Source organism: Saimiri boliviensis, chromosome 9, assembly GCF_048565385.1.
Source record: "Saimiri boliviensis isolate mSaiBol1 chromosome 9, mSaiBol1.pri, whole genome shotgun sequence".
Taxonomy (NCBI): domain Eukaryota; kingdom Metazoa; phylum Chordata; class Mammalia; order Primates; family Cebidae; genus Saimiri; species Saimiri boliviensis.
The window spans coordinates 28226203-28237340 of NC_133457.1; the positions used below are offsets into that span (position 1 = coordinate 28226203).

An 11138-nucleotide genomic window follows, 5' to 3' on the forward strand; every position below is an offset into this window, starting at 1 on the left:
GTCCAATTAATGTTTTTATTAATTTTTTTTTTCTAAAGATAGGGTCTTTCTTTCTTGCTCCAGCTGGTCTTGAGCTCCTGGGCTCAAGAGATCCTCCAGTAATCCCAGTTTCCCAAAGTGCTGGGATTGCAGGCATGAGCCACCACACCTGGCAACCAGAGATTCTTGTCACAACTAGGAAGCTGGCCTTAGAGAGCATGGAAGAAAATCTGGGTCACCTTCTCTTTATAGTGGGAAATGTTGGAGGACACTCAATGCTGAATGGGAGGGAGGTGTAAAGACAGCTCTTTTGGGTGAAGGTGGGCACTAGCACTGCTGCAATGGCAGGCTAAGTATAACAACAGACAGAAGGAGACTCTTTGGTACAAGAAACAGTCTATACTCAAGGAACTATCATGCTTGGTACCTGGTTTTAAACTGCTTTCTATGTTGTAAGCCCCTTTGGCTGTCATCAAGCTTTCAGTAAAATTTGCTTAAACATGGAAGTCGTTCTTCTTGTATTAGTTTGCTAGGGCTGTCACAACAAAGTACCACAAACTGGGTATCTTAAATAACAAACAGGTTGTCTCACAGTTGCAAAGGCTAGAGGTCTAAAATTAAGATGTCAGCAGTACTGGATCCTTCAGAAGGCTGTAAGGGAAAAATGTGTCCTACGTCTCTCTTGTTGATTTGTAAATGGCCATCTTTTCCCTGTGTCTCTTCACATCATCTTCCCTCCGTGTGTATCTCTGTCTAAATTTTCCTTTTTAGATGACACAGTCATGTTGGATTAGAGCCCAGCCTAATGACCTCCCTTTCATTACTCTGTAAAAATCCTGGCTCCAAATAAGGCAACATTCTGAGTTACTGGTTAGAACTTCACAATATGAATTTGGGTAGGGGGATGCAATTCAACCCATAACAGTTGTGCTTGGAATATTTAAGAGAGAAATTTGTTTCTACACTGTGGGAGTAGTTGTATGGGAAGTGTGGCCCTAGTGTGGAGATGCTGATAATAAGGCCAAAGAGTTCAGAGAAGTTGTCTATACGATGGCAGCTTGGACAGATTTTTGGACTGTGAAACATTCCTCTAAGGATTCCTAAAAATGCTGGCAAAGAAAATTCTAGTGAAAGCCTGTATTTCTTTCTCTCAGTTGAGGTTGGGGCTTATCCATTATTATTTAGACTGAAAAATCTGGCAATAAATATCATTATCCACATTTTATATTGATAAAACCACAACTCAAAATAGCCAAGTAACTCTCCTGAGACCCCACTAATGGTACATGTCAAACTCAGTATTTCTTTTTTGTCTACAAGACAGTGACTACTAGTACATTTCCAAACTCAGTATTTCTTTTTTGTCTACAACAGTGATTATTTCAAAGCTGAGAGAAGTCAATTTGAAAATAAACAATTTAATTACAAAAAATATTATTTCAGTTATTAGAAGGTAAACCATCTATCATATATACCATTATTCCCTGATCTTTGGAACAGTGAGTGCCCAAAAATATATATATTCTTCAAAAAAAAAAAAGAACAATATGAGGTAGAGATATTCAAATGGCAGGGAAGTAAAACAGATGTTGGGGTTAGAGATTCAGATTTTAAAAACAAGAATAACAAGATAAATAATGTTTCTCAGAGAGACTAAGAAGAAGAAAATTCTGAAGATGAAACTCTGATAAGCATTTTTACTTGAGAACAGAAATAAAATAAAAGTAAGCCAAGGAGCAGGGAAAATTTTCAGAAAGAGAGAAAGAAGTCAGCAGTGTCCTGGGGACTAAAGGAAGAAAGCTTTTCAAGAAAAAAGGGATGGTTAATATTACTTTGCTCAAGATCCCAGAGTTAGGATGAAAGAAGTAGAGGTTATTTCTTTCTGCACAGTATCAAAGAAGGTAAAGAAAGAGAAGATTAGCAAAGATTTACATAAATTTTGAGGTGATCTATATAAATAGGAGAAAGAGTTTGCCTGATGATAGGTTTTCTTTAAGAGATAGGAGATTAACACACATGTTGGAAGTAAGAGAAATTGACCTAGAGTAGTAAGTAAAGGAAAGAGGTAATGTCTTGGTGTGGTGTGGGTAGAAGTAAAGAAAGTTCTCAAGAGTAAGCAGGGAGTCCTGAGCTCTAGTCTCGGTGAGGCCAGAAGTGACTCCTTTCCAGGTTTCTACTCCAACAAAATCAGTAGTTGCTGTAGTTGAAGAACAGGAGTGGCTTTTTTTTCTTTTCTTTTCTTTCTTTTGAGACTGGGTCTCACTCTCTTGCCAGGCTGGAGTGCAGTGGCACAATCTCAGCTCACTGCACTGCAAACGTCCGCCTCCCGGGTTCAACTGATTATCCTGCCTCAGCTTTCCCAAGTAGCTGGGATTAGAGGCAGCTGTCGCCACACCCAGCTAATTTTTGTATTCTAATGATAATTTCTGGCTAAGTGGAAAAGGAAGTAAAAACCAAGAGGTTTAAGAGACCAGTGGCCAGAAACAGGGGAGCACAAAATAAGTAGGGCCTGATGAGTGTGAAGAGAATTTTAGAAATAAAAACGACAGTATGTAATCAATTGGACATAGATCTCTTTCTGAAAGTTCAGGTACAGTGTGAATTGAGTCATTTGGACACATCTTTTCCTTTGAAGTTTCTCCTGTCCCTTAGAAGCATGATTTTAAAAAAATTAGTTCATAATTATTGCTTCTTGAGATAACCCTTTGCAGTTTCCATTTTGTACTAACTACCTAAAATTGACTATAGGAATCTGTTTATGATTCAATGATTGTTAGAGCATATCTATTAAAGTGATATAACATATCTTTTGATTGTATAACACATAGCATTAAATTACCGTTTTCTTAATAAGAGACAAATATTATAAATTCCAATCAGGAAAAAAATGAAGAAAGATAAATTAGCATGATAAAAACACAATAATTCCTTCTAATCCCAGCATTCTAATTTTAAGACATATATTTATTCTTTTCAAAGAAAACTAAGTATTGAAATTCAGTTCTCCTCATGGTGAAGCAATGCCAGCACAGGTAAGCCCTGCCTCAGTATCCAAAAGTAGAGTAAAATTTCCAAATGCACTTTTATTTCCATTTGTGTCAATAGACTTTTTAAATATTTGTTACCTTTCAGCTGGCTATTCAAATTTCTACATAAGTGGAAACATAAGAACTAGTATAATAACATTACCAACCTAGGGAGGCTTATTTCCACTTCTTCTTCTTGCATCTCAGAAAGCCATTTTAGAATTTGTTGAGCAGTAATTAGTTTTTCTACTTCTTCTATATTCATACCTTCTGCAGGAAGTATGATAATTAAACTAAATTCATCACCTTTATAAGGCAATTCTAAAACTTGGTAGTTCATGGAAGATTCAGAAAAATAACCTGGGATAGACAAAATAAAATATCAAATATACTTGGCAATACCCAAGACTATTCTTAGGAACTGTGGTTTCTCATATTACCATATTTTGTTCTCAGAAGAGCCTTCATCATTGGAATTCTGACAGTTGAAGCATTTTTCTTAGTAAAATTTATCAGCTGTGTGTCCTGTTTTCTGAATTTCTGTTTCCAATCTCCTTTGAAATAAATAGCATTCACCAGGACAAGCCGAGTCAGAGGGCCAAATTCTTCCCCTGAAAACATGTCTTTAATTTTTCCTAGGAAGGGGGTGGAGGAGGAGGTAAGAAGAAATGTGAAATAGTGATTCAGTGGCATTGCTTTGAATAGAATTAAAGCTAAAATGACTTTTGCAGATCAGTTTTGGGTAGGGCATGTTATCATCTAAATATGGTAATTTTGAGACTGAAAGGAATTGCTATTAAATATTTCACCAAGTAACAGGTACAAATGGAATTTCACTAGGAAATTAGAAATATGAGACTGTTTTAGGCAAATTTGGGTATACCTAGACTCTTCATTTGTATCCATTGTATGTCAGACATAAAGAATAAAAATATTTCTTCTTCCATATTTACTGGCATTATTCCATCTATTTCAAGGTCTTCTAACATGTCAGTCATCATTAGTAAGTTAATGGTACACTCAAACTTGCCAATCTGACAGCTGCATCAATTGACCATTGGAAATGTAAAAGAATACAGGTTACTAGTATAATTCCTTTTCTCCAAATAAGGGGTCTCCTATTTCTGTGTCCAGTGAGTTGTTCCAAGTTATGAGAAATATGCGTGATTGGGTGGCATGAAGCTGTCTAGTGATGTCCTCATTTCCTATACCTGTGAACACAGCTCACCACACCTATTTCACATTTTCAACGTATGCTTCCCCATATAAGGCTTCCTGTAAAGAGTATAGCAGTGTGTTATAACATCACATTATTAGCTGATTAAATGAATTACTATTAATTGAGGGCTTGGTATATGCTTAACACTTCACATACATTATTTACATTATTATTAAAACTCTGAATGTGGAAATGTTTTAATAATATCCTCATTTTAAATGGAGCATGGCTTATAACTTTCCAAGGTTTCAACTCAGATTTGTATGAATTTAAATTTATTATATCCCTCTGTAGTTGACTATGAAATTTTTGCTAGCTTGCATTTAAAGTTTAGACTACCATATTTATGATAGAACTATTAAGATTTATTATTAAATATTAACACATTCAACTGAAATGTGTTAATCATTTTCAGCATCTGTGGGAAAGAAACCATTTATGATTGACAGATTTAACTTCTACCCGGCGAAAGAAATTATTTCTGCTTTTATACCTGAAAAAAATGTAAGTTTTAACCAAAATTATTATTAAAATTACTTCATTAAGAATTCTACAAGCAGGTACCTCTAAAAAAAACAGTAGAAGAATCAGCATACTCTTCAAAGCAGCTTATAATTTATCCCAGTTTTAAATTTAGTATTAATTTAAAAACAGTGAAATGAAATAGGATATTTGATTCCTGTGATCCATAGTGCAGTAGGAAAATATTCAGCCATTCTTTACTTTAGGATATTAAAAACCATGAATACAATGGCAAATAATAATTTTATGAAAATGAGAAACTTTACCATCTGTTTTGCTTTCTACCCAGGTACTTATCATCTCTGCACAAGCCTTTGCATCTTGAAAATCCACCAGTTTTATAGCACTCTGAAAAAATTCCTTGTTGCCATGGAGATACTGTTCTTTCACAGTGAATCCTTCTTGAAGGTAGAGGGCATTGGCAAGATTAAATGTAAATTCTTGTTTTTTCTCTGAGATGGCAGAGAAAAATGACTTCAGTTCGAAAAATTCTTCCCCTAGAAAATAATTTTAATGTATACTGGCATATTGAACAACAAACAACAACAGCTTTTCAGCTTTGCTATCTAAGCGCCCTGATTCATATCACCATTTTTTGTACCCTTAGGTATAACTAACAATCCCTTCAAAGTTGGTATAAATATTTTAAGAATGTATCTCCTGTAGAATATGCATTTTGTAGAGGAATCATCTTTTATATAGAAAAATGAATGTCTGTAAATTTGAAATTTGTCAAAAACAAGAATATGCATTTATAGAAGCTGAAGGAAAGTTCCTCTTGATAGTCACATTTAGCTCATTTTTAGTTGTTGAAATTTATGTTTAGAATCTTATTCTTTGCATAACATGAGCATGTAATATCTCTGAAAAGAAAATGCTAATGAATGCTGATGGGGGTGTGACAGTGAAGAGCAATCTCTTTCAATATTACTTTTATTTCAGCTTAGGAAAAAAGTTGTTCTCTCATAAGCAACTGCACCTATCCAGGTTTTTAAATTTACAAGGCAACCTTTGTCATCATCTCTAGAGATGTGTAAGAATCAGAATTGCCTATTTCTACAAGTTCATGAATTTATACACTTTGGCTGTTGACACCAACAGTAAAAATCTTTAACCATTTTAACTATAACCACTAGCCAAAATAAGTCAGTCAGAGTCAACTGAAAGAATCACTTCAGGCCTATTATTTATTTTTGCATTGTTCTGACTGAAATGTTGTCCGGAAGCTATATATGCCTATGAGGGACATCTACCCTGATATTGGGTTTAGTAGCTTCCTATTCATTACCAAAGTATACTGACAGTTTTCATTTTCTTCTTGCTTCACCTTAGAACTCAATCATTAAGTCTTGAAACTCTATTTCAAATAGGTTCTTTCAGGGTCTTCATTATATTTTCAATTAAATACTGCAAATGCCACTTTCATAACATAAAAATTTATACATTCAATTAATCTTTATTCAAGAAAACCAGGTATTACTAAGAGATTTACTACTGGGTATCTACTAGATGTAAGGAGGATGTGTGTGTGTGTATACCTATGCTTGTGTGTCTGTGTGTATATATATACACACACACACATATATATATACATATATATTATACTTTTCATATTATATATTAAATATTATATATACACACATATTATATATACACATACATATTATATATACTTTTCATATTATATATTAAATATTATATATACATATTATATATACACATATATATTATATAAACTTTTCATATTATATATTAAATATTTTATATATATATATATGTATATATATATATATAATCAGAAAGCTAGTAGCCCCATAGGGCATTTCTGTGCAAATAAAAATAGTTCCCTCTATAGGAGCTGGGCAGCTACATGGCCTCTCATCTTGTCCAGCTGGGTAGAGGCTACATTTCGGTCATTACTTGCCTTTTTTGGCCTGGTCTCACAACCTCAAGGCTCTATGAAGTATATTGAATTATATTTCAAACTCCAGGATTCTCTGTTCATTAGAATACAGATACAGGTATAAACAATTTCAGATATTAAAATAACTTACTTCCATATGATTCTATCTGAAGAATTTTGGTAATTCTTTATAATCCTGGAATTCTTTACATAAGGAAGGGAGGAAAGTTAAGCCATTTTACTTATTTATGCAATGATTTCAGACATAATCATTTATTTCAGGCTATTTGAAGCCTCAATGAAATATCTGAAGAGCTGGGAGGCTAAAGAAAAGACTTTCTGAGTAAAGACATGAGAGCTTTTCCAAAAGAATTAATTAAGATCAGAAATGAAATGACAGAATCTGAAACTAATTATCAGGAATTTGAAATATATGAACATCTTTAAAGGAATTTAAAAAAAGAGAGAAGGGGAGAAAAAGTAGTTCCAAATCATTTATCAAAGCAAATAGATTTATGTCATGTACTTAAGGTCTAAGTCTGTGTGACAAACAGCTGCCCTTTGATAAATCGTTGAACTTAGAAGTCAATGAAAAAAAAATGTTACCAAGTAGTACAAGTTTGGAGAAGAATATAATATTATCTGCTTATATATTTTATTTGGTTTCTAGATTAATGACATTTGTAACACAGATCAAAAAGTATATATATATGTGTACACACACACACACACACACACACACACACACACACACACGGCTCCTAATAAGTAATGAGAACAAGTTTATTTCATTTTCTAAAATAAAGCCATGGATAACCCACAGGTCATGAGTGAATGTGATTCTTGATTTGATTGTACCAAACCTCCAGAAAATGTTCTAAAATTCAGTGCATGTTATCTTCTGCTAGTAAAGGTCTAAAAGCCAATTTTGTGTGCATATGGTAGATCCAAAGATGAAAACATAGGTAGCCATAGAATTATAGATTGTTTCAGTCAAAAAAATCCAAATAAATTACCTAACCCTAACCTTTCTTTTTACAGTGAGGAATCTGAGGTCCAGAGAGATTAAGAAACTTCACAAGTGGCATGACTTGTGAGAAATCATAAGGTCATTTAGTTGCAGAACTGGGACAAGAATTCGTGCCCCTTTCCCTTTTCATAACCCTGTGAAAAAACCAAGAACCTTCAATTTAGCCTTTGATTCTTCATCAGCATTATCAGAGGTAAAGCAAAAGGAAGTATTATCAGATGTTCAGCAAAATGGAGGAGGTAAATTCAGAACAGATATTTGACAACGAAGTAAAGAACTGAGGACACTAAGAGCCTTACATAATATAGAAGAATACATATTCTTATTAATGTATTAATGAAAATATATTGCTCTTATATTCTTAATCCTCCTTGAATTATTTTAGGAATTAGCACTGAACAAATTATTTAACCTTTCTTTGCCTCGAATTTCCCAGGCTTATTACAGGGTTGTTTGCCTAACAAAGTAATTATAAATATAAAATGAAAGAATATATATTAAGCACATAAAACAGTAGCTGATATGCTATCTTTTTTGATAGTGCATTATTATTATTAATTTGATTATGTTCACAATTCACTTGTTAAAACATCTGTGTTTCTCTATATGATGGATCCATTTAAAGTAATTTAGTTTTAAAAGACTCTAATTTATGTAGCTTCACAAATACTGTGTTACTTTTCAAAGCTATAGCATGTTATGTTTCTAGGAGTGGTCCAGCGGGATTTGCTTAAATTAATCAAGATTAAATCTGGAATACATTGGCTTCAGTATGCATTATTTACAAAGGAAAATTCTTACAATTAACTTTACTATCACCAACTTCTTTTCTGTATAAAATTATCTTTATTTAAAATTAAGCAAATAAAATATTGTAAATAGTATTTTCAGGAAAGCAAATTTCTAAATACAGCTACTCTGTGATAAGAAAAATATACTGAAATTATAGTTGTAGCAACTGAATTCCCAAATCAACTATCTGTATTTAGAACACAGTATCTCAGAGTAATCCAAAAGCTGAAAATTAAAACAACTACAGTGACTGAGAGCATGAGATGGCTAAGGAGATGAGCAACAACATTTTTCTTTTTTTTGAGACAGAGTGTGTTCTGCTGCCCAGGCTGGAGTGCAGTGGCACAATCTCAGCTCACTGCAACCTCCGCCTCCTGGATTCAAGCAATTCTCCTACCTCAGCCTCCCAAGTTGCTGGGACTATAGGCACATGCCACCATGCCCTGCTAATTTTTGTATTTTTAGTAAAGACGAGGTTTTACCATGCTGTCCAGGCTGGTCTTGAACTTCTAACCTCAAGTGATCTACCCATCTCAGCCTCCCAAAGTGCTGAGATTACAGGTGTGAGCCACCGTTCCAGCCGAGCAACAATTCTTTCAAATGGGATGCCAGCACAAAAGCACAGTATCCCAGTAAGAGGGATACACACTATCCCAGATACACCATGGGGAGACTCCAACAAAACACCATAATTCACAAGCACAAATGCCTTTGATGATTTAAACACTTTCCCCCTCATTTTTCTTTTAAAACTAGTAACAAATAAGTTCTCAAAATGAACAAATTAATGCATTTTCTTGGTCTCATTTTGGATGAGAGTACATTGATTTCATAAGAGAAATGTTGGAAACAACCTATTGAAGAAAGGCTAAACAAATAATGGTATTTCTGTAAGAGGCAATAAGAGGGCAAGGAGTGGTGGCTCAAGCCTGTAATCCCAGCACTTTGAGAGGTCGAGGCAGGTGAATCAACTGAGGTCAGGAGTTCGAGACCAGCCTGGCCAACATGGAGAAAACCCTGTCTCTACTAAAAATACAAAATTAGCCAGGCATGGTGGTGTGTGCCTGTAATCCCAGCTACTCGGGAGGCTGAGGCAGGAGAATTCCTTGAACTAAAGAGGCAGAGGTTGCAGTGAGCCAAGATCACACCACTGCACTCCAGCCTGGGCAACAGAGCAAAACTCCACCAAAAAAAAAAAAAAAAAAAAAAAAAAAAAAAAAGAGGCAATAAGATATGGTAATTAAAAATTGTATTTTGAATCATTTGCATGACATGGGAAAATGATCACAACATAGTGATAGTGGAAGAATATATAAGGGTATAGATGTATATTTTATGTGTATGTACATACACACACACACACACACACACACACACACACACACACACACAATATAATCTCCAGTAGTTAAAACTGGCTAAAACATACTAGAAGAAAATGAACAAATATATACTCAATTTTACATTTATATAAATGCCAATTTCTTAATAAATTATTTTTGTAACTTTTTTAAAGGAAAGAATTATAAATGAATGAAAATTACGTTTACAATTCTCCATTTTATTATAATTTTTTACTTTACATTACATTTTTCACTTATTAAAGTTTTCTTATCCTAACTTCTAATATTAAAAATAAATTTTTCCATATCTTATCCAGTATAGGTAAGGAGATATAAGTCTCTTACCAGCTGAGGTTTCCTGTTGTTTTAAAGTCTGTCTTATCTGCTGCTGTGCTTTTCCTTTGGCTCCCAGTTGTACCATTTCAAGAATCAAAGTTATTCCAAGGGGCGAAAATATAATGTTGTTCTTACAAGACAAGGAAACCTCTTGATAAAGATCCATTGCAAATTCGGTATTTTTTTTAGCTGAGGGTCTTGAGGCTTGACTTCCAAAAAACAGCAATAGGAGACTCCACAAGAAGATTGTGTCCATTTTGACTTCTCTGTATTGTTTAAATCGAAATGTATTCATTTTCAAAAGGATTTTGCATAGAGATCTCAACAGAAAACTTTCTACCTATTGTAGCTTTCTATCTTAATAGAACTTACTACCACAAGTGAACTCTATCCAATTTGATTTCTGAGTAAGTATCATCTATTAGGAGAAATACTCCATGTGCTCATGGTATTTCTTAGGTATCTTCAAGAACTAGTAGAAAATATACTTGTAGTTTTGTAACAAAAATCATAAAAGAAACTACAGTATCGGAATGTTACCAATGGCAATGGTACCTCTAAAGAGCTATACTTTTTTTCTATCTTTTCTCATGGTTTTTAAGTGGGATTAAGTGTAACTCTGACATCAAGTAAAGCTTCTGAGCAGAAAATTACTTCTAAAGTAATTTATAGATCAAGAGGAGAAACTGAATAAAAACACTTACTCCAGTATGGTTTTGGACCTATAATATTAGAAAATTAATGTATTCTAAAATAACTGAGTAATCTGGCTTTTTCAACAACCTTCCTCACGCTTTATTTCTTACGACAAAATAACTCCAAACCCTCCTCCTACTTTTCCAAAGGAAGAAAAATGCAATGCAGAAAACCTGCAAAGTTTGAAACAAAATGACCACCAAATATAAATGATACCATTAAGTACTATGCTCACTACCTGGCTGATGAGATCATTTATACCTCAATCCTTAGCGTCAGGCCATATACCCAT

The 11138-nt window shown here is 33.9% G+C and overlaps 1 protein-coding gene across 1 annotated transcript in view; it reads right to left on the reverse strand.

Annotated features, from left to right (window-relative positions):
• Positions 1-10906, reverse strand: part of SERPINI2 (serpin family I member 2) — a 30276-nt gene extending 19370 nt beyond the window's left edge. The window contains exons 1-4 of the mRNA XM_010335698.3: positions 10160-10906; positions 5013-5243; positions 3446-3640; positions 3173-3365 (exon numbers count right to left, since the gene is read on the reverse strand). Of these exons, the coding sequence (XP_010334000.2) occupies positions 3173-3365; positions 3446-3640; positions 5013-5243; positions 10160-10445 (905 nt within the window). The 5' untranslated portion in view covers positions 10446-10906. The remainder of the gene's footprint in view (positions 1-3172; positions 3366-3445; positions 3641-5012; positions 5244-10159) is intronic.
• Between the last annotated feature and the right edge of the window lie 232 nt (positions 10907-11138).